General features: G+C 33.7%; 1 protein-coding gene across 13 annotated transcripts in view; it reads left to right on the forward strand.

Annotated features, from left to right (window-relative positions):
* Slc4a10 (solute carrier family 4 member 10) overlaps positions 1–25,062 on the forward strand; it is a 295,237-nt gene that overhangs the window by 99,426 nt on the left and 170,749 nt on the right. For all 13 annotated transcript variants that reach the window (XM_048812376.1, XM_048812375.1, XM_048812380.1 and 10 more), the window contains one exon: positions 11,323–11,404. In XM_048812376.1, coding sequence (XP_048668333.1) covers positions 11,323–11,404 — 82 coding nt within the window. The remainder of the gene's footprint in view (positions 1–11,322; positions 11,405–25,062) is intronic.

Genomic DNA, 25,062 nt, shown 5'->3' on the forward strand with positions numbered 1-25,062 from the left:
TTCCCTGAAGACCTTAAAAGAGCGTACTACAGGGATACTGCTACATCGATGTTCATAGCAGCACAATTCACAATTGCTAGACTGTGGAACCAACCCAGATGCCCTTCAATAGATGAATGGATAAAAAAATGTGGCATTTATCCACCCCTCGTTTTTTGAGGAATCTCTATACTGCTTTCCACAGTGGTTGTACTAGTCTGTAGTTCCGCCAACAATTTTTTAGAGAAAGAAAAAAAAAACTTTTATGGTTGGGGGTTAACTGTACATACTTCTTTCATGATACCATTGTACCTTTATACTTATATGAAGTCTGTAAGGTCTGTCAGAGAAAGAGCCATGTCTAATTGGAGTCCCTGGATTTTGTATTGGGGCCCCAAATACAAAATATAATATAAATAACAACAATAATAAATAATATTTATCAAAACCTTAACTATATGCTAGGAAAATTCATGAACTTTATGTATATTATTAATAATCAGTTGAGACACGGAGAGATTACATAAGATGCCCAAAGCCACACAGTGGGGAATTCTTTGAAACAAGACTTGAATCCAGAGGTTATATGGCCATACATATAAACTCTTAGTGCCTGTCCAACATTGCCTTTTTGATAGTCCCTAGAATGTGAAAAACAGCAGCAGAAGTATAATTCATATCAGTCAAGACTTGAACTTGGGTATCAAATAAACTCATGAGGGATATGGCAGAAGCTTAGCAACAGACACTGTAGGACAAATGAAGGAAGGCTGCAAGACAGATGGAGGCTTGTGGAAGGGCATTTATGAGCAAGCAATACGAAAAGAGTAGAGACAGTGTGAGTCAGCAATAAGGAAGCTTAGCTGCAGTTAATATCATGTTCTGAGTACAAAATTGGGTTCACAGGCAGAACTGAGACTCCAGAAGGACTCTTAAGAACAAGTCAGGAATCAAGTCCAGAATTGAAATAAACAAGCCTTGTAGGCAAAGAATGAAAATATCATTAATCTTTAAAATACTTCTGACTAATTAAAACTGTTTTTAATTTCTCAAACACCTTTTATATATCAGAAACTAGGGCCACAAGAAGAGATTATTCTTTTGATCAAAGTAGCAGTCACAAGTATAATATAGTATGTTGTGATGAAATTAAACTGATCCAGAAGTAGCTCTAGAATTGGAAAACTTCTACCCCTGAACCTTTCAATCCTCAACCTGACTCTGGACTATCATTTCAATACCAGAGCCTATTTGACCAAACTGGTCCCCTAACTGATCTTTCAAGTTTTCATGGGTAGAGTTTTCCAAGTAAATGAGATGAGAAAGACCTTGAGATTTTGTACCTGATGACTTAGTTTGTGACTTCGTAACATAATTCCTTTAACAGAGGAGTTTACTCTCCAATTCCCATTCTCAGTTTTATTTTTTTTCTTATATATGAGAAGATGAAACAACACATTTACTTTACATAAATAAACTAAACTTAATTTGTTGGTACACAGTTCCTCAATTAGATACTTTAGAAGGAAACTGAAATACTTCCTTAATAAAAAATCTGTAGAGAAAATATTGATGTTCTTTAGAAGAAATTGTTTCATATGGATTAATTAATATGGTCTATGACATAGATTTAATTTATATTATTATCATGAGGTGGTAATAGTCTATTTCAAGATTAGAATAGCATATTAAATGTTAAAAGCCTAATTTCAAAGTAATATGCTAATAAGGAGTTAGATTTTCATGTTTTATAGAACCATGATATGTTCAATAAAATTAAGAGTTTGGCTCAACTTGTGCTTTTGATTTCAGTTTAGCTGGTATCAATTTAAATTATATGACATGTCAATTCCTGAGCTAATGTTTTCATATATATTGTCCTATTTAAAATACCTTACTACAATTGGAGGCAAAGCAATTGATTTTATATATATTTGCATTGTATTTTTACTCACATGTTAATGAGAAAGATAAAATGACTTGATTAAATAATGAATGTATATGTTGAGTATTAAAAATTGTCAATATTAATATTCAATTTTCTTATTTTCATAACAACTTAAAAGTAATAAGATGATTAAGAAAACTGTAAAGTTAATATCTGAATTTTTCTAAACAAAACAGTAGCAAAATATTGTTAAAAATGAGTATGAAAGTCAAGTAGTAGATGTTACAAACCTGGAAAATACATGTTTTAGCATACTGAAGTGACTAAGATCAATATTAGTTTTCTATGAAGTAGCTTAATGAAAGTTGACCAGTTTGGAGACTGTGGAAAGAATACACACTTAAAACTACTTCTTAGGTTGTGTTTAGAAAACATATATGTCCATATATTTCTATTACTCCTTAAATTAACATTAGAATTCATTAGAAAATATTAACCAAGATATTAATCTGTAGATTGAGAAAGATGATACATTTTTTTTAGTTGCAGGGACTCTAGTTTGAAAGCTTCCATACTTGGACTTTGTTGCTTTTGTTCATTTCCTTTTTACATATCCAGAGGTTTATAAGATATTCTCTTTTTCATTTTTGCCATTCATTAAGCTTTTTTTTTTAAAGTTAATCATGCTTTTGAGAGTTTGATGACCCAAATTCTCTTCCACCAATTTTTATTCTACCCTTCATTTGACAGTATTTTTTAAAAATTTATCAAAGTCACGTATGTCAGTTCCATTTTGAGTACATGTCCATATCTACAAAATTTAAAGTCATGGATTTCTAGGTATTAAAATGAATATGATGCATGTGTAGGTCATAGTTATAGTAGGAAACAGATGGTCACTCAAAGGGATGATAAAAGATTTTAATGAAGGGGCTGTTTGTAAATGTGAGCAGTGGGAAGTAAAATCCCAGGGACCTGCAACAGCAGTATTGTCCTAAAGGAATAAGTTGTGGGAGCAGTTATTGAAGACTTGCAAGATCTATAGCTGTAGAAGAGTCATTGACAAGACCTTTGGTCATTGTTGAAGGAATGTATTCATTGCCAAACTATTGATATTGATGTTCAGAATCAATCAGGATCTGGGGCCCATTCTCCTGAAATGTTGAAGATTGAACACCCAAGAAATGCCAAGGCAAGTGTAGAAAGCAAGTTTTATTTAAAGGATAGAACAGAGATAAACTTCTTCGAAGAGAAGTGGTCCCAGAGCCTAGCTTCTGAGGAAATGGAGGTGTCCTGCCCTTTTTGTAGGTTTTAGATTTCCTTTGTTCTCATGCCTACCTATCTGCCATGCCCTCTTATCTAACCTATGTGACTAGTGACCAAAAGGTGAGTCAAAAGGTGGAGTGATTCAAGGCCAAGAATAAAGCCATCCAGGGGTATAGACAGGAAGGGAGCAGCCTGGGAAGCATTCATTAACAACTGCTTGCAGGAAGGAACAATTCTCTGAAAGCAGGTAACCTTGGCAACAAATTGAGGGAGAGGGGGAAGTGTCCTGAAGGTATTAGCAGTTTATTTCTTTTCCTTTGAACCAGCCCCCATCTTCCACCTACACTAACTGTCCCATTGCAACCCCCATGACCCAAGAGGGTCCATGTCTTTCTCTTCTTACTCCAGTTCTCTGCCTGAATCTCTCTTTGGTTAAATTCAACCAGAAACTCGAAGGCAAAGAATCTGATAATAAAGTCTATAAGGACAGAACATAGTGGAGAATACTGGAAAGTGGAACTTTGAGAATCAGAAGAGAACATATAGCACCTCATCCTATCCTAATATCTAATAAAAGGGCAGAAAAGGTTAACAGTTTTTAAAAATTGGTAAGATAAATAATGTAGGAGTATATGAACCTCATAGAAAGAAATGTGGACCATCTGGAAGAATGGAAAATTCATCTAATTTTGACATATCAATTCCATCTGTAGGAATCCATCTCAAAAAATAAACTGCCAGAAATACAAAATGGTATATGTACAAGGATATACATTTTCATTAATTTTAATAGCAACAGAATGGAGGCAATCCAAACTAGTTGAATGAATTATGATGTATCCATAAAATGGAGTATTATCTAACTATAAAAATGAATAAAAATTATCTCTATATATTTAGGTAAAATAATTGACAGCATAGAAATCAAAGTACTGAAGAGTGTTCCTAGTATACTTCCTTTGTTTAAGAAAGGGGTTTATATAAAATATGAACACTTGTTTATGTTACCAAGTAATAGTAATAGTAACCCAATAAAAATTAAGACTGGAAAGGAACAAGGTAAAGGGACAGGGATGGAAATAATTCCAGGGAAAAAAGAATTCTGAATTGAAGATGAACTGCTTTGGTTTTTACTAATCCATTCTAGAATATAAAGAGAACTACTGAAAGGATGAATATTAAAAATTTGAATTTTCCTGCCTATGGCATTACTGTTAGATTTTTCTTTTGTGAAAAAGTAAAATTATATTTCATTGAAGTGTATTGATAAAGAGTTATGGTAAATCATAATAATGCATTTTAAACATATTTATAGAATGCTTAATGATATTCACGAAGAATTCTAAGAGATTGTTGATATTTTTATCTGAAATTAGGAATTGAATGTGCTGCCTACAGTTACTCTTCTGTAAGAGAGTGCACCTTATACTTCAAATGTGAGAGCTGGGTTGAATGCTCTTTTTTCTGCTATAGTTCTCTAACATTTGTTTAGATATTTTTATTGTTGTAAAACAAAAACAATAACAACAAAAATTCTTCTCATTAATTTTTTTGGGGGGAAGGTACAGATGTTCCCAATTTACATTTATATGTATTTGGATTCAAAACAGAAATGTTTTACTATTTAGAAGTCATCAAATGCAGAAAGCAATACAATGCTTTTAGCTCATGCCAATTTTATGGAGTTTGACTTTAAAATAGCTGAATACAAATTCTATTTAGCTATAAACAAGGTTTAACTGGAGCAGGGATGTGGATAATACTCTTTGTTCTTCCCCTTGAAGGCATGGGTGATATGTAGCAAGAGCAAAGCATTGCTCTCCTGGAAAGTAATGGATTATAGTTTGTTAAATTGGTTAGAATTCTATATAGATGGAGTTAAGGAATGATTTCTGTGAGGATGAGTTGTGGCTCAGTGGTGAAGTGCTTGCCTAGCCCGTGTGAGGTTTTGGGTTTTATCTTCAGCACCACATAAAAACAAATAAATAAAATAAAGGTATTGTGTTCATCTACAACTAAAAAAATATTTTTAAAAAATGTATTGAGGGACAGGGTCATGCATTTGTGTTCTATTCTCATACAGTGCTAAAATTTGTTTGTAAATGGTAAATACTTGAAATTAGGGCATATTAATGTGTTTTATGTTCAAAAAATATAAAGAGAGTAACTCACTATAAAATGAAATAAAAATTTATCTTACTGGCATTTTGGGGTAACCATGAAGTGTGGTATCCGGTGACATAATCTATCTTCCCTGCTTCGTGCCCCATGTTCAGTTGCCCTTGGTAATGAGGGGAAAAGTGCTGTATTAAAAGTCTTGAATAATATTGACTATATTGTGCTATATCCAAAATAGAAGACTTTAAGTATGTCTTAGTATTAATTTGTGTTTGGGGAATTTTCAACCTAAACAATCATATATTTTAGGTATCTATGGAACATCGAGGAAATACTTAAAGGGAATAATGAATATAAAGCTTTAAAATGAGACATTTCTACTCCACTGAATTACATTCATATTTCACTTCTAGTTAATATTTATTTCAAAGAAACATAAAATTAAGTCATTTCAGAGGCTAGGTTTATAGCTCAGTGCCTGGCCTGCATGAGGACAAGTTCAAACTCCCAGAACCACGGGGGTGGGTGGGGTGGGAACACAAGAAAACAAATATTTCTAATTGTGTTTCTAATTGTAACCTGTATAGCAATTGAATAATTATTTATTTGGATTTTATTTCTACTTCTGAAAAGTTTTACTTTACCTCAATATCTCTCCATTGGTAATTCAGTTAAATTATCTTTGATTTGAGAGCATGTATGCCTCATACAAATAAGGGGAAACCCTTTTTGTATAAGTTGTATTTTATTTATTTAAGGTCCTTAAAATAAAAATGGGATGTTTTACTATACAGGGGAAATCATTTTATCTTACAAAAAAAGCTTCCCCCTTTGCAATTGTTTCTAAGAGACTGCCATCATCAGATACCGTAGAAAAGAGTTCCTTTTGACCTTTGAATAGATGCCTGACTCAGTTTTTGGCATTCTGCCTAAAAACATCCCAGAGGGCAGGGATGTATTCTAGCATGACATATATGAATATATCATGCACAGATGATGAATTAATTTGTAAATGTGTCAATATCAGATGCTAAGTAGACTAAAACTTGCATTTGTCTGGTTCAGGAAAATTATATAAATCCCATCTTTAGTTTTATCTGTTACTTTTATTGCTCAAAACAACAGTTTTTAAAACTTTGCCAAAGAGCAGACAATGGCCTCTGCTCTTCAGAATCCTATCTTTTCATACTTTTTCTCTAATATTCTCTCATTCAAGTATACAATTCTTTCTGTGATTTCAAACATTTTTCCCTGACATGTCAATGAAAATTTTGTCAGAAAGACACAAGGCCTCAAGCTAAAAAATATGCTGTTCCACTGTGTATTTGTCTGTGTGTGAAGCACATGAGACCTGATTTTCCTATGTTGAAATATGTCTATTATCTTTTTCCTGAAAATAAGTACATTTGTAAAACATGGAGTCTTAATTTTTATCAAGATTATGTTCCAGAATTTAAAAACATTTTTATATGTAAATAATTTATGATTTTCACCAACATAGAATTTTTAAACTTTATTTGGTATAAAACAATATGTGTTAGATACATTGTCCCTCACTTCAGACACCTGACTATAATATCTCTTTAGACTTTCAACAATGCTATTCATTTTATCCTGATAGTTAGGAAAATATTTAACTATATTCCTCTCACTTCTTTTCCTAGTGCAGTACCTAATCCTCTGAAGATATTTCTAAGAGATTATTAAACTAATCAGAACAGCTAATTGGAAACATGATACTAAGGTGTGAATGGTGTAACTTGTTATGATCTGTTCTTACAGGATTTTAACTGTCTTTAGTATTTTATGAAAAGGAATTAGAAAATATTGTGATTTTTTTTTCTCTTAGAATCCTTTGTCCTGGCCACTTCAAATTAGAGCTTATGGGAATAGTTTTCGGTTTGGATTATCCATAATAGATACCTTCATAGTGTTGATTATAATGCCAGTCTCAAAGTAGATTTAAAAAATATTTTTATTTTCTAATTTCTGAAAATTTACCTGGTACATAAAACATAAAAATTTTACATATTAATGGGGCAACATATAATGTTCTAAACTTGTATGCATGAGAGTTCAAGTACTTTACTCTTCTCAATGACTCAGTTCCTTTATTTACTCACTCTGTCAGTGTTGGAAAATGATGTCATTTCTCAGTATCCTCACTACCCCAAAACAAGGCCATCTAATAGAGGTTTTCTCATCTGCCATTCTCTTTGTTTCTTCAGAATATCTCTGAAAACAACAACTCTTATGATTTTCCCTTTAAATCTCAGAAAAATAGAGTTCTTATCTATAATGCTGGTGGCTAAGTCCTTGGATCATTGTCATCTTTTCTGATACTTAGCACAGGGCAATTTTAAAAAATTTCTTTCTTTCCTAGCATCTTCATTCTTTTCTGAACGGGTACCTTCCTTTCATCCATCACATATGCCAAAGATCTAAATACTTGAAAAGAAAAAAAACCACCAATTTAATTTTGAAAACTCCTGTAGTTGTAACCCATGTTTGTTTCAATTATTCATTTTGGAAGAGGGAAAATAATCACAAGATATGTCTAGCAACCCATTGGATCCATGATGAGACTGACTTAAGCTAAAACTCCATTGATTAGCCCTCTCTGGCTGGTAGACCGCAGTTACAATTTGAGTCTATTGGGGTAAATATTAGTTCAAGGCGAGTATCCAGAAATCCCCCCAAAGTTGGATTATTTCCTTGTCCCCAATGTATGGCCACCTTGGTAAAAGGTGAGAAGTCCCTTTGGAGAGAGCTATAAAAAATACTGTAAGTTTTTGGCAGTGTAGCAGGGTTCTTCCTCAAGTGGATCTCTCCTCTCTCCCTTATATGGGATTCTATGCTTGTAAGTTGGCTCCCATATGGTAATTTATTGAAAGGCTGACTCTTTGTTTTGATGATTCAAATTAGACTTCTGTTCACTTGGCTTAGAAACTTTTGGCTTATACAGATAAAAATTTAGTAGACAGTCCATCTCTTTCACTTGTAGGGATACCTCAATCAAGTAGCCAGTAACATTGTTCTTTTTGAGTCATACTGTTATTGTTTTGATTCTATTGTCCATATGGTAACCACACCCATCTTATCTTAGTGATTAATTGCTATTACTTGGCCTTTGCCATCCTCTTGCCCTGGGATCTAGTTATTCCATCATAATTAGGTATAAATGACAGTTCAATGCAGTTCCTGTTATAATTTCTGACCTATGGTGAGAGACCACAGTTATGCTCAAGGATGCTTCATTCACCTCACAAATTTATTTTTCATAGTCATGGTAAAAACTGTATCCTCTGGAACCTCCTGGAAATGTGAGCAGGCCTTTGTGATAAATTCAGTCCAACATTCTATTCCCCCTAAGCCATCAGGCACTTTTTCCTCAATAGTATGCTGAAGCTGTTCTGTCATTTAACTTCATTTAGTGTGTTTTAGTCAATCAACCAAACTGTTAGAGCCCTTTCTAACCCTGGGAACTTTAACACTGAATATAGAATTTTCTTAGTGCATCTGAATGAATTAATTGAATCCAAGCTACCTCCATATTCCTTCTATCATTATCCCAATCCTAAATTTCCATTCCCACACACATTCTCTAGATTTCTGTTGGTGCAAATTGGAAGAATATTGCAATTATTTTTGAGTATAGCTCAAATGTTCATGGGTCATTTTTTAAAAAAATATTTTTAGTTTTTAGATGGACACAGAACCTTTATTTTGTTTATTTAGTTTTTATATGCTAGGGATCAAACCCAGTGCCTCACGTGTGCTAGGCAAGTGCTTTACCACTGAGCCACAACCCCAGCCATGGGTCATGTTTTATATCTAAATTTTTTGGACCTGTTGGGCCTTAAATCTCATTATAAGCCAAAAAAGCAAAGAGAGTTGATAAGGGAGGGTCCTAAGAAGAATCTGTAGTGTCTTGCATGATATGCTCTTCTTCTTCCACTTATTCTCAATAGTTTACCTCATTTACTTCACTTGGTTAGGTTTTGATTTTGAAATTTTCCTTATATGTATTCCTTCTTGAGGTTATCACTGATCATATAGTTCAAGTACAAAAACATTGCAAAATAATTTTGTTTCATTTTTCAAAATATATATAGCTTGTCAATTTGGTTCTTCTTTTATTTCTCTTCCCCTTACTCTAATTCTTTTTTTTAAAGAGAGAGAGAATTTTTTAATATTTATTTTTTAGTTTTCGGTGGACACAACATCTTTATTTTATTTTTATGTGGTGCTGAGGATCGAACCCAGCACCCTGCGCATGCCAGGATGCCAGGCGAGCGTGCTACCGCTTGAGCCACATCCCCAGTCCCCTTACTCTTATTCTTTATGTATCTTATTGGCACAAATTTCCCAAAGCTTGAAACATTGGCTTTTCATTTGTTTTCACTCCCTGTCTGTTTTGTTCATGATCTTAAATGAGCAATTATTCTTTTTTATCTCTGGATTCCCATAATTCCTATTTTCAGTAGTATGCATTGTGGTACTCAGTCAAAAGTCATTTTCTTAATGCAGTGAAAGCATGTCCATAGGATCTGATGTGTCAAGTTAACTGATGAGAAGAAGAAAAGATTGTTTATTCTCCTTCTTCTTTGGCATACTCTGGATTTCAAAGAAGAAAAAAAAATACTTTTTTAAAATAATCATATACTAGAATAGAATTGGAAATAGAACTAGATGCTGGAAGCTTTGTTCATCTTTAGTTTATCTTTTAATTTCTCCTGTTGTGCTCACTGTTCATTTTTAAACCATTTGCTACATGGATGTTCACAACCAGATAAAAGTAAAAAATAATTTATATTTCACTTCCTTTAGTATTTTTTAGTTCCATTTATTCCTGTGTGTTAGTCAGCTTTCCATTGCTGTGACAGCATACCTGAAAGAAATAATTTTAAAAACAGCAAAGGTTAATTTTGCCTCGTGGTTTTGGAGATTTCAGCCATGGTTATGTGCATGGATCCATTGTTTCTCAGCCTGTGGTGAGGCAGAATATCAATGCAGGGAACATATGGTAGGGTAAACTTCATGGTAGGAGGAATCAGAAAGAGAAGAGGGACCCAGGGGCAAGATTTAGCCTTTGAGGACACACCCCCAAGGACCTACTTCCTCCAATTAAACCTCACCTCCTAAGTTTCCACCACCTCATAGCACATTAAATCATAAACCCATCAATGGATTAATCCATGAAGTTTTAAAGCCCTTATGATTCAATCACCTTCCAAAAGCCCCAACTCTGAACACTGCTGCATTGGGTACACAGTCTTTAACATATAAACTTTAGGAGAACATTTTAGATTCAAACCATAACATCCTCTATGGTCAAATTGATTGTACTGATTGATTGTACTAACATAATGCTTTCTCCATTACTTTACTGAGTATCAAGTTAGTGAGTTTATTATTTTTGATCACGAATGTTCAGAAGACATAGCATTTGCCAAGCCATTCTAATTTGGTAAAAGTATATATGGAAACTAAATGAAGGCTTAATGTACTTCATCATAATTCACCATCTAGTTTGAATAAAAAGCATTATACTGAAGCAAAGTAATTAGAGTTGTTGTTTACCTATTAATTGTCTACTAATTGCTTTCAAGGGATTAGATCAATTTTTAATGGCAGTGGAATCATTTCACCCTGCCATAGCATTAATGGTGTTAATACTAATGATTTTCATACTTTCCTTGTGTGGTTCAAAATGTGATCTTGTTAATAAGAATTCTTTATCAGAGATAAAGATGTATGTTACTAAATTGATGGGATAGCTGTTTGTTTCCTGTTTTTCATTTCACTAGCGAATGATGCCAATGGGAATGTTTGTATACCACCAATATTATGAAAAATCAGATGATATTCCTTAGTGAATATATGGTCAAATATATTTTAGTCTCTTTTCTAAAATCCACACTTGATAATCTAATGGGCTACTAATGTACAAATGGATTTAAGTGACTGAATTAAGCCTCTAAATATTAGATCATATTAAGTCTTATTTTTTGAAGATAAATTATAAGATAAATTATATTTACTTAATCTTCCTTTTCCCCAATCTACAGAGAAATGATGAAGAAGCAGTTGTGGATAGAGGCGGTACTCGTTCTATTCTCAAAACACACTTTGAGAAAGAAGATTTAGAAGGTAAGATATTGTTTCTCTTGGAACAGTTATTGTTGTACCTTCCAAAGTATTTCAAAGACAAATGTGAAGTTTGTTGCATTGTGGAGAATTGCAAAAGTTGACGTCAAAGTGATGTTAGTGTGTAGGTAGAGGGGTAGATATGACAGTTCTGGAGAGCCAATAGGCAGATCTGCAACAATGAGAAGCATTTGTTCATGTAACAGACACTTACTAGACCCATACTGTATTCTAGGCCTGTGTTGTGTGCCCATCTTTCAATAATCCTTGCTTGAAGGAATTGTAATCAATCGGGAACAAAAAGAAAAAAAAAACAATGATAGATCAGCATATCAAGTGTAACGTGGGAGGTGAATATAGGACAGGCGGGGTACCTACCTACAGAGTAGACTGTCACTGACAGAGAGTTAAAGACAATTGATATACTGGTTTTAGTCAGATATGAATGAGAGAAACATGGAGCACCATTTATGTGTGTTCTCTTTAATAGGAAGAGGGCAGATAATTCAACTGGGAGATAGTGTGGTCTAGTGGTTAACTGTATAGACTCTGACACCAGAATGTACTGCGTTCAGTTATCAGTTCTGTCCCTAGTTGCTGTGAAACTTCCAGCCACTAAGTTACCTCCTCTGTATCTCATTTTTCTCAACTGTGAAAATATTGATAATAATAGGTATTTTTTAAAGTCTTAATGAGAATTAAGGGGAAATGCTTATAATAGTACCTGGAATAAAAGTTACAAAAATATTGACAATTATTGTTATAGCCCAGTTAAAGGTATATATAGCATTAGCTTATTTTTATTTTTAACTTGTAATTTTTACTAATGAGATAAAGGTATATAGTATTTGCCATATTTAATTGAAAAGTGAAACCCACTTAATCATTTTTTATTATTCTTTGTTTAATTCTAATTTGTTGTATATGAGAGCAGAATGCATTATAATTCATATCACACATATAGAGCACAATTTTTCACATTTCTGCTTGTACACAAAGTATAGTCACACCATTGTGCCTTTATACATGTACTTAGGGTAATGATGTCCATCTCATTCCACCGTGTTTTTTCTACCCTCTTGAGGCCTCCCTACCCTCCTTTCCCTTTGCTCTACGTAGACTTTGTCTAAATCTCCCATGTTCTCCCCTAGCCCCATTGTGAATCAGCATCCTTATATCAGAGAAAACATTTGACATTTGGTTTTTTGGGGTTGGCTAACTTCACTTAGCATTATATTATTCTCTAACTCCATCCATTTACCTGAAAATGCCATGATTTTATTCTTTTTTATTGCTGAGTAATATTCCATTGTGTACATATGCCACATTTTTTTTATCCATTCATCTATTGATTGGCATGTAGTTCGGTTCCACAGTTTAGTTATTGTGAATTGTGCTGCTATAAACATTGATGTGACTCTGTCACTGTAGTATGTTTTTTTAAAGTCCTTTGAGTATAGACAAGGGAGTGGGATAAGCAGGGTCAAATGGTGAAACCCACTTAATCTTAAGTACAAGTTATCAGGGAGAGCTCCTAATAATTCACTGTGTTGAGAAGCAAATGATTTTTCACTTTAAGCATTGTAATATAACCATTAAATTATAATTAGAGTCATTTTCCTTCAGCTATAATAATTACATAACAGGAGAGTTAATATAATATTTAGTAAAACTTTCAACAACTATACATATTCTGTGCCTGACATTTTGTTTGGCACATAGAAAACACCTAGTTTCAAGAAAGTTGTACTTATTAGATAAGTGTAGTGATTTGCTATGCCATGCATATTTATTATATAAACAGAAGTCAGCAAAAACTTGAAAAATTTAATCTGGTAATATATAATGTAAAAATACTTTCTCTCTGAGGTTGAAATGCCATTATATTACGTTTTTTTCCCCAGTAACATATTTATCTACCTTTCTACTGTGTCATGCCATGACAAGTTATTCTTATAGTCCCTATACACACACCAAAAAACCTAATAAAGCAAGAAGTTAGTCTGGAAATACACTCAATTGCAGCTATAAGCTATCTTGGGTTAAAAGGTTGATGGATAATGCACACACAGATAAATAAAAGTCAACACTTAATAATTTGTAAATGCTTATAGTGGAAAATTGAATGGTCTTTTTGGATGGAAAATACATAGTTAAAAGAAAAGATTTCTTAAAATGGCATAGCTACATGTATTACATACATTTCTCTTTGCTGGGCATGGTTAGGGAATACAGGAGATGGTGTGAAATACTTATTAAGAGGGATTTCTGATTGGAAGACATTTGGATGAGCTGCATTTTGTTTTGTTCACTGATGTCTGTAGTGGATATTTTAACCTCTACAGCTAATAACTGTGGCTAAGTTACTGATAGTTGAACTATCTACCAAATGCAAATGTAGCATTACATTTTAGAATCTTGAATGAACATAGGAAAAGCCTTATTTATATTTCCTTACTTATATTTTTCTGTCCATAGACTGTACTATATAAACATCTAGCTGTTGAGGATGCTATGAAGGGATCTTCTGGAATGTACAAAGATTTAATGGATCTGTTGGTGGCTCTGGATTGATTAATAAAAATAGAAAATGATGTAGGGGTGATGTGAAGGGCATTATGGTTTAGGAGATCTACTGGTAACTTAATCCAAGACCAGCAAGTAAGAGAATGCCAGTAAGGAAAGCTTTCCTTTTGTGCAGAGAAATTCTACTTAAAAAGAAAATCTTTAGGGGGCTGAGGTTGTGGCTCAGTGAGGTTGTGGCTCAGAGCGCTTGCCTAGCATTTGTGAGGCATTGAGTTTGATTCTCAGCACTGCATATAAATAAGTAAAATAAAAGTCCATTGACAACTAAAAAGTATATTTCAAAAAGATCTTTAGTAATATAGACAATATAAAATAATTTTTAAAAATGAAATTGAGTTAGGAATTGCCTTTTGTAGACAAATATTTCCAATAAATATAAAATCTTTCAATTAAGATTCTAAATTTGAAAAATTTTATTTCTCAGAGTGTGTCTATATTTTTAGCTAATAATTCTTCCTGGTGTAAGTTAACATCCTGAGTACAGCTTGTAGAAATGCCAGGTGGTTAAAAATATCTATAAAGTCTAAGGTGTAATATATTTAGTGGAAAATGATCACCTGCTCAATAACAACAGCTTGGTGTTATATATTAGTTAATTTATTCACATATATTATATTCTGATGAATGATATGACATTGACATGACATGTATAATTTCTCTCCCTTTGAATCTATTTCTTTTTTTTTGTTTTATATGTTATTTTTTGGGGGTGGGTTCTGGGGGTTGAACTCAGGGGTACTTTACCACTGAGCCATATTCCTAGTCATTTTTATTTATTGGAGACAGGGTCTCACTAAGTTGCTTAGGATCTCACTAAGTTGCTGAGGCTGGCTTTAAACTTGGGATCCTCCTGCCCCTGCTGCCAGAGCTCCTGGGATTACAGACATGCAGCACCACGCCCAGCTTAACATATATCTTATACCATCTTTATTTCGTCTATAACCTAAAATCAAGAGCTTACAATTTGATTAGATTTTGTCCACTTTCTATTTTTGTACATCATGCAGTCAGTAAATTCTCTGAATCTTTCTCAGTGATATCTCTTCCCCTTCCCTTCCTTCCATTCCTATTGCTCCAGTTTTTTTCTCTTATGTATGCTATGTCCTGTGTCTTTCCCCCAATACAGTTTCCTTAATATTTCCGAAATGTTCTATGTAAGCCTATTTCTGTTTCCTGTGGTAAAATGTAGTGAAGGACATAGAATTCCTATAATTAGACAACCTGAGGATTCTGAACAAAGAGAAAGTTGTTGAGGTTAACCAATTTTTTATCATTGGGCTCCCATGTCAGGTTTTCACATTATCCACAGTATAATACTATAAAAGAGAAATACATTAATACTCTTTTAGCTTTTCTTTTATGTTCTCTCTAGGGATAGTGTGGCCAGATATAGAATGCAGGTTTCCTAGTTAAACTTGAGTTTATATAAACAATAGACAACTTTTTATAATGAATAATAGAAATAGGTATATTCTCTGCAATATTTTTATTTACTATTATTTTACTGCAAAATATGGAGACCAGAGTAATGGACTTTAGAATGCATCATTAATATTCCCTTTCAAGATTCTGGGCTTTTATTATTTCCATTGTCAGTGATGTTGCTTGCTTGTGCCTCAAACTCAAGTTCCTTTCCAGGCATTACCTTCAGCTGAAATTATACTGACTCTTGTGTATGAAAGAAGCCTCCCCTGTGACATACTGAATTCAATGAATGTTCAATGCAATGGCACAAAATCCTGGCCCCTTTGCCTCAGTTTGGGACAACTCTGAAGGGCTTTCCCAACTTTAAGGTTCCCTGTGGAACCAATTGAAGGCTTATTGTAATTGCAGTATAATTCAGCTTCTCCCCATACCAAATCCATATCCTCTATCTCTCACAGGGATTATTGCTCACAGTTCTCTTCACAAAAACTCCCTGAACAGAAATCTGTGCCTCAGAGTACATTTTCTGGGGGATCTGATCCTCCCATTGATCATTTCCCTGGTACCCAAGTGGTACCAACAGACACAGTTGGTATTTTGGCATTGATTCTTTAGCCCTGGGGTTAAGAAACATTATGGTGTGTTAGAGGACTCTAAAACTATTTGATTTGGCTATGACAGTAAATTAAAATCAGTATTGTATCAGAAAGAGAATTTCAGAGATTAGTGCCACCTTTAAAGACATGAGGTATGCATCAGTCTGGCTACAACAGAAACTTGTTAAATGCTGAAGGATGATAGTGGACTACTTTGGATTCAATCAAATTTAGCACAATTGTAGCTGCTGTATAAGATGTGGAATATTTGCTAGAGTAGATTAACATGGCCTTAGCTGTTGATCTGGAACATACATCCCCCCTATTACTATCAATAGGAGTACCAGAAGTGGGAAACAAAAGCCCCAGGGAAGTACTACAGTATACATTAAGTTCTTGTTCAGACTATATTTACTTTCCTATCTTTTTCCCTAAGAGTCTAAAAGGATTCTGATGTTCTGCAGAACATCACAGTAGCTCAATCTATTGATTTGTCTTGGTAAGACAAATCTAGAATCTGTTTCCCAGTAAATAATTTAAAAGAACATGAAAGGGAGTGTAAAACTATACTGAGCCTGAAACTCCAGCGTGGATGGGTGGCTATGTGGAGGCAGTTTACACATGGGCCCAATAGAAATAACCAAATTCCCCCTCAGTTAATCTTCTTTACCTCAGTTCTCCCTTCATTGCTCTTTCTTGGCCTGATTTTTCTCAGAAGAGATGCCTGTACTTTGAAAATATTTACTAGTATTTTATTTTTTCAGATTTGGCTATTGTATCTTCCTCAGGCATAAGAGAATGCTAATGAAGTCATTAAAAGTAGTAAGTCCTATTAACTAATTAGATGATCATAAAGAAAATTCAATAGCTGAATGTGATAGTATATCATCATAGCCATTTTGACTGAACTAATCAATTTCCAATCAAGGCAATATTGCCATCAACTGGATCATTTAAAAATGTTTTGGTGGCAAAAATGCATGTATAATGTACAATTTACCACCACGAGTGTATTCATATTGTTGTGCAATTGGTCTGTAGAACTTTTTCATCTTGCAAAACTGAAACTATACACAAATAACTCGCTGTTCCACTTTCTATTTCTGTGAATTTGACTATTTATACAATTGGAATAACATAATATTTGTTATTTTGTGACTGGCTTTTTTTCACTTAACATAATGTCCCCAAGTTTTCTTTATACGGTAGCATATCTTAGAATCTCCTTTCTTTAGAAGACTAAGTAATATTTTATTGTATTTGCCATATTTTGCTTATCTGTTCAATTGTTGATAGACTTTTAAGTTGCTTCTACCTTTTGGTTATTGTGAATAGCGTTGCTATGAACATGGATATGAAAATATCTCTTTGAAGTCATTCTCTTGATTCTTTTGAATATATACCTAAATGTAGAATCTCTGGATCATGTGCTAATTCTAATTTTTAAATTTTTTGGAGAAAATTTTATACTGTTTTCAACAGTAGCTACACCGTTTTATATTCCCACTAACAGTGCACAAGAATTCCATTTTCTTCACATGCTGGTTAACATTTGTTATTTTCTGATGTGTGTGTGTGTGTGTGTGTGTGTGTGTTTAATTTTTTTTGAGTTGTAGATAGATACAATATCTTTATTTTTTTTTAATGTGGTACTAAGATTTGAATCCAGTGCCTCACACATGCAAGGCAAGTGATCTACCACTGAGCTACAACCCCAGCCCTGTGTGTTTTAATAGTAGTTGTCCCATTGGATGTGGAGTACCACTTCATTGTGGTTTTGATTTGCATTTCCCTGAAATTAGTGATATTATACATCTTTTCATGCACTTGGTGCCCATTTGTAAATCAACTTGGAGAAATGTTTATTCACATTTTTTGTATATTTTTAATAGGCAGAGGACTTGACTTGGATAGACATTTAACCCTATTGAAAATTTTAAAATATAAAAATAAGTAGTTTTTTTATTATTAAGTTGTAGAAGTTATTTATATATTCTAGTTTATAACCCATTTTTAGATATATGATTTACAAATCTTTTCTTCTATTCTGTAGATTGCCTTTTCACTCTTGGTTGTATTTTTCATTACACAGAAATCTTTAATTTTGATGCAGTCCAGTTTATACATTTTAATTCTATTTCTTGTGCTTTTGGTGTCAAATGTAGGAATTTTTTGAAAATAAATATTGTAAAACTTTTATGTTTTCTTTTAGGAAGTTTTGGTTTTGGGGAAAATAGTTTAGTCAGTTTTCTGTGGTGACTAAAAGACCTGACAAGAACAATTTTAGAGGAGGAAAAGTTTATTTTGGGGCTCACCGTTTTAGAGGTCTCGATCCATAGATGGCTGACTCCATTGATCTGGGCTCAAGATGGGGCAGAACATCGTGGCAGAAGAGTGTGGTGAAGGAAAAGAGCTCAGGACATTGAGAGAGGGAGGGAAGGGAGAGAGAAAGGAGGGGAGGAGGCAGGTAGAGAGAGAGAGAGATCTCAATGAAGATAAAATATTAACGTCAAAGGCATGCCACCAGGGACCCACCTCCTTCAGCCATTCATTACCTGCCTATAATTACCACTAAATTAATCCCTATCAGAAGATTAATGCACTGATATTAGGCCAAACTTTTATAATCCAATCATTTAATTTCTAAACTTTTTTCTATTGTCACACATGAACTTTTGGGGGACACCTAATATCTAAATTATAACGGGGAGGCTAATGGGGATTAAACTTACAACCTTATACATGCTAAGCAAGTGCTCTACCACTAAGCTACATCTCAGTCTTTTGTTTTAATTTTATTTTGAGACAAGATCTCACGAAGTTGTCCAGGCTGTCTTTGAACTTGTGATCCTTCTGCCTCGGCCTCCTGAATTATAGGAGTGTATCACTAAACCTGACTCTTCTAAGGGATTTAAAGTTTTGAATTTTATGTTTAGGTTTTTGATCCATTTTAAGTTAATGTTTGTATATAGTAAAGATGACTGTATTCTTACTAACATATTCCTTTATTTCCTAACATTACACCTCTTACAACCCACAGTCCTACCTATGGGTTCAATTTCCCCCAAATCATTGATTTACAAAGGACTCATTCAGAAAAAGAAAATGCCATTTCTCATGAATTTAATAAGCATTTCCAACATAATTCCTGCTATTTTTTTTTTACAATATAAGAACATAGTAAATTAGTAAAACCTTAGGAACATTATTGCTAACTTCCTATTCAAAAACATTTGATGCTGCTTTATACCAAAATGATACTTTCTCATTTCCTCCTTTTGCTAATGTTTCCCTCTATAGATATAGAATGCTCAATCTGGCCATTCAGGAGTGTTACCTGATCCCTCCCAGGAGAGAAGTTGCCTTCCTACTATAAACTTCTGTTTCTGATTTTGTACGTTTTCTTATATTATTGTTTTGTACACATCTGTGTATCTTTAAATCTTATCTTTCTTATTTGATTAGAAGCTCTTTGAGGGAAAAATTTTCATTTTAAACATCTTTGTATTTTCCCCTAGCATCTAAACTAGATAGGCACTAAAAACAATATGTTGTGTTGAATTTTATTTATATATAATTCAATGATACATCACTAATAATATAACAAATTTATGCAATATAATTTAGGAGTATAATTAGTGGTTATCAAATATTTAATTATCTTTCAAATATTTAATATTTAAACACAGAAGTAATTATATTGCACTATATTAACATAAATCTAGTTACATTTTATTTAATTCACTTATCATTATTATTTTTATATGGGATCTTATTATGTTGTTGAGGTTGGTTTTGAACCTGTAGGCTAAAGCAATCCTTCTGCCTTAGCCTCTCAAGCCGCTGTGACTCTAGGCATGCACTCTCATGCCTGTCTAATCTAATTGCATTTTAATCTGATATTCAGGAATTCATAAATTTATAATTTTAATTGAAAAGTTAAATGAATTATTAATTCTGGCTTTGTTAATTAAATAAATAACTTTAACCTTATTGCTGTTTAGTAAATATCAAAATACATATGTCAAAGATTTTACAGATAAAATTATATTCCTATCTTGACATTAGTTTTGTATTCCATTTGGGAAAAACAAAATTCTATTTGAGTATTTCCTTTGCTGGCTACCTAATATATTAGAGACCCAAAGTCCAAAGATAATATAAATAAAACACCCAGCATAAAGCTTCTGCACAACTTAGCTCTGTCAGAGATGGTACTTCTGCTTTCCTTATTTCACCCAATACATTCTCAAGCTCTGAAAGAGAATCAAGATTGTCCTTTGACCCCAATTAATATGATTTTAAAAGTGTTTTTCATCAAAAATCTAAAACAATAAGTATTGATTATATAATCATGAGATGGTATTTTATGACTAAACTAGTTTAAAAATAAAGAAAAGAAAAACCTAAAGATTAGGGATGGACTTTTACCTTAAAACTTCTACCTCTAAAACTTTATGCCAAAGATCAGCAAAAAGTATAGCCCAGGGACCAAATATGGCTGCCATCTCTGTTCGTATGGCCTATGAACGAAGAATGATTTTTACATTTAAAAATGTACAATGTAAAAATATAAAATTTAAAAGTGTAACCCCCCAAGAAAATAGTAATATTTAAAGTATTTTAATTTATACATTGTAGTTATTCATAATATTAGGGTTCATTTTGACATATTATACAATCATGAAATATAATTTGCTCCAGTTCAGTCCTGTGTACCTCCCTCTTTCTTTTCCCTTTCTTCTATTCTACAGAACTCTCTCTCTCTCTCTCTCTCTCTCTCTCTCTCTCTCTCTCTCTTTGTACTGGGGATGGAATGGAGGAGTTCTTTACCCCTGAGTTACATCCCCAGCCTTTTTTGTTTTTTATTTTGAGACAGGGTCTCACTAAGTTGCTAAGGCTAGTTTCCAACTTGTGATCCTCCTGGCTTAGCTTCCTGAGAATTGTAGGCATGTACTACTGGGATTGTAGGCATGTACTACTGGCTGTTCTACAGATCTTTCTTTTACCTGCTTAGTAATTAGTATTTTTAAAATTTCTGCATTACAGATATACATAAAGGTGAAATTCACTGTGGTTTATTTGTGTATGTATATAGGATAGTTTGGTTGGTTTCATTCTACAGTTCCTCCCTTTCCCTGTCTCTCCTCCTTCCCCCTCAAACCCCTTTATTTACTTCACTGATCTCTCTTCTGTATTCATGCAATCCCACCTCTCTCTCTCTCTCTCTCTCTCTCTCTCTCTCTCTCACACACACACACACACACACACACACACACACACACACACACACTTATTTTGGTCTAGATTCTTCACATGAGAGAAAAACACATATATATGACTCTTGACTTCTGGGTCTGACTTTTTAAACTTAGCTTGATATTCTCCAATCTATTTACCAGCAAATGCCATAATTTTATTTTTCTTTATGGCTGAGTAAAACTCCAATACGTATATATACTACATTTTCTTTAACCATTCATTTGTTGATGAGCTTCTGGGCTGGTTCCACCCCTTGGCTATTGTGAATGCAGTTCTGTAAACAGTGATGTGACTGTGTCCCTATAGTATGTTGATTTTAATTTTTTTGGATATAAATCAAGGAGAGGGATAGCTGGGTCACATGGTGGCTTCATTCCTAGTTTTTTTGAGAAATGTCCATACTGTTTTCCAGAGTGATCGTACTAATTTGCAGTCCTACAAACAATGTATAAGTGTGTCTTTTCCCCTACATCATCACCAATATTTATTTATATTCTTGATAATTGCCATTCTGACTAAAGTGAGATGAAATTTTAATGTAGTTTTGATTTGTATTTTCCTGATTGCTGAAGATGTTGAACATGTTTTCATATATTTGTTGGTCATTTGTATTTCTTCTTTTGAGAAGTATCTGTATAGTTTAGTACTTTTGCCTGCTTATTAATTAGATTATTTGTGGGGTTGTTTTTGGTGGTTATTTTTGTTTTGGGTTCTTTATGTATCTGAATATTAATCTCTTGCCAGTGAAGCAGATGGCAAAGATCTCCCATTCTATAGTCTCTCTCTTCATGTCCTAATTGTTTCCTTTGCTGTGCAGAAGTTTTTTAATTTTATGCCATCCCATTTACTGATTTTTTTTCTTGTGCTTATAAGTTTTATTAAGGAATCCAGTGCCTGTGCCAGTGTATTGGAGTGTTGGGCCTACATTTTATTCTAGCAGTTGCAGAGTTTTTGGTCTAATTCCTAGATCTTCGATCCACTTTGAGTTGGCTTTTGTGCAGGGTAAGAGATAGGAATCAAGTTTTTTTTTTTTTTTTTTTTTTGGTACCAGGGATTAAACTCAGGGGCACCTAAACACTGAGTCCCATCCTTAGACCTCTTTTTTATTTTATATTTTAAGTTTTGAGACAAGGTCTCACTAAGTTGCTTAGGGCCTCTCTTAACTGTATTGAGGCTGGCTTTGAACTTGTGATCCTCCTGCTTCAGTCTCCCAAGATGCTGGGTGTGCACCACCACACCCAGTGGGATCAAGTTTCATTCTTCTACATATGGATATGCAGTTTTCCTAGCACCAGTTGGTAAAATGTCTTTTTTCCAATGTTTGTTTTTGGCACCTTTGCTAAATATCAGATGACTTTATCTATGTGGATTTTTCTCTCTGCCTTCCATTCTGTTCCACTAGTCTTCTTGTCTGTTTTGCTACAAATACCATGCCATTTTTGTTACTATAACTCTGTAATATAATTTGAGGTCTGGTATTGTGATATCTCCAATATTGCTGTTTTTGCTTGGGATTGCTTTGGCTTTTCTGGGTCTCTTATTCTTCCAAATGAATTTTAGAAGAATGTGATTAGTATTTTAATAGAATTGCATTGAATCTGTGTATTGCTTTTGGTAGTATGGCCATTTTGATAATATTAATGCTGCCTGTCCAAGAACATGGGAGGTTTTTCACTCTTCTTCAGCTTATATCTTCAGTGTTCTATGTTATACAATTTAATTGTAGAGGTCTTTCACCTCCTTGGTTAGATTTATTCCTAAGAGTTTTATTTTCATTTTATTTTTAATTTCTTTTTGGGTTATTACGAATGTGATAGCATCCTAGTTCTTTTCCCACAGATTTCTATTGTAGTATAAGAAAGAAATTGATTTATGTATATTGATCCTATATCCTACTACTTTCTGAAATAGGTTTATTTCCTCCTGAAGTCTTCTGGTGGAGTTTTACAAATCTTCTAAATGTAGGATCTTGTCATCAGCAAACAGAAATAACTTGAATTCTTCTTTTCCTATTTGTATCCCTTCAATTTCCTTTTCTTGCCTGATTGTTCTGAGTAGGGTTCCAAGGACTGTGTTGAATAGGAGTGGTATGAGTAGATATCCTTATCTTGTTTCTGTTTTTAGAGGAAATGGTTTCAGTTTTTTCTCCATTTAGTATGATGTTGACCTTCAGTTCATCGTATATAGCCTTAATAATGTTGAGGTAAGTTTCTTCTATTCCTGTTTCTCTGGTGTTTTAAACATGAATGGGTGCTGGATTCTGTCAACTGCTTTTTCTCCATCTGTTGGGAAAATCATGTGATTCTTGCTGTTACACCTATTTATGTGGTGAATTACATTTATTGAATCAAACTTGCATCCCTGTTATGAAACACATGTAATCATGGTTCATGATCTTTTAAATGAGTTTTTTGATGTGGTTTGGAAATATTTCTTTTTTTAAAAAAATTTTTTTATTTTTTTAATTTTTATTTTTTTTAATTTTTTTATTGTTGGTTGTTCAAAACATTACATAGTTCTTGATATATCATATTTCACACTTTGATTCAAGTGGGTTATGAACTCCCATTTTTACCCCGTATACAAATTGCAGAATCACATCAGTTACACATCCATTGATTTACATATTGCCATACTAGTGTCTGTTGTATTCTGCTGCCTTTCCTATCCTCTACTATCCCCCCTCCCCTCCCCTCCCCTCCCCTCTTTTCTCTCTACCCCCTCTACTGTCATTCATTTCTCCCCCTTGTATTATTTTCCCCTTTCCCCTCACTTCCTCTTGTATGNACAATGCTAAGAGAGATGGTGAGCAATTTTTTCATGTACTTGTTGATGATTGTACTATACTACAGAGCAATAGTAACAAAAACAGCATGGTACTGGTACCAAAACAGGCGGGTGGACCAATGGTACAGAATAGAGGACACAGAAACCAATCCACAAAACTACAACTATCTTATATTTGATAAAGGGGCTAAAAGCATGCAATGGAGGAAGGATAGCGTCTTCAACAAATGGTGCTGGGAAAACTGGAAATCCATATGCAACAAAATGAAACTGAATCCCTTTCTCTCGCCATGCACAAAAGTTAATTCAAAATGGATCAAGGAGCTTGATATCAAATCAGAGACACGGCGTCTGATAGAAGAAAAAGTTGGCTACGATCTACATACTGTGGGGTCGGGCTCCAAATTCTTCAATAGGACACCCATAGCACAAAAGTTAATAAGTAGAATCAACAAATCGGACTTACTCAAACTAAAAAGTTTTTTTCTCAGCAAAAGAAACAATAAGAGAGGTAAATAGGGAGCCTACATCCTGGGAACAAATCTTTACTCCTCACACTTCAGATAGAGCCCTAATATCTAGAGTATACAAAGAACTCAAAAAATTAGACAATAAGATAACAAATAACCCAATCAACAAATGGGCCAAGGAAATATTTCTTTAAGAATTTTTACATCTATGATCATCATGGGTACTGGTCTGAAGTTTTCTTTCCTTAGTGAGTCTTTGCTTTTGTTATCAGGGTTATACTGGCTTCATACAATGAATTTTGTAGTGTTCCTTTCTTTTCTTTTTCATAGTATAATTTGAAGAGGCTAGACATTAGTTCAAAGGTCTGGTAGAATTTGGCTGAGCATCTATGTGTTTCTTAGCTTTTCTTTGTTGCAAGGATTTTAGCAGCTGCTTCAACTTCATCGCTTGATATGGGTATATTGAAGCTTTCTATATCGTCATGGTTCAACTCAGGTAGATAATATATCTTCAGGAATTTGTCATATCTTCAAG

Source organism: Marmota marmota, unplaced genomic scaffold (genome assembly GCF_001458135.2).
Source record: "Marmota marmota marmota unplaced genomic scaffold, marMar, whole genome shotgun sequence".
NCBI classification, from domain to species: Eukaryota; Metazoa; Chordata; class Mammalia; order Rodentia; family Sciuridae; genus Marmota; species Marmota marmota.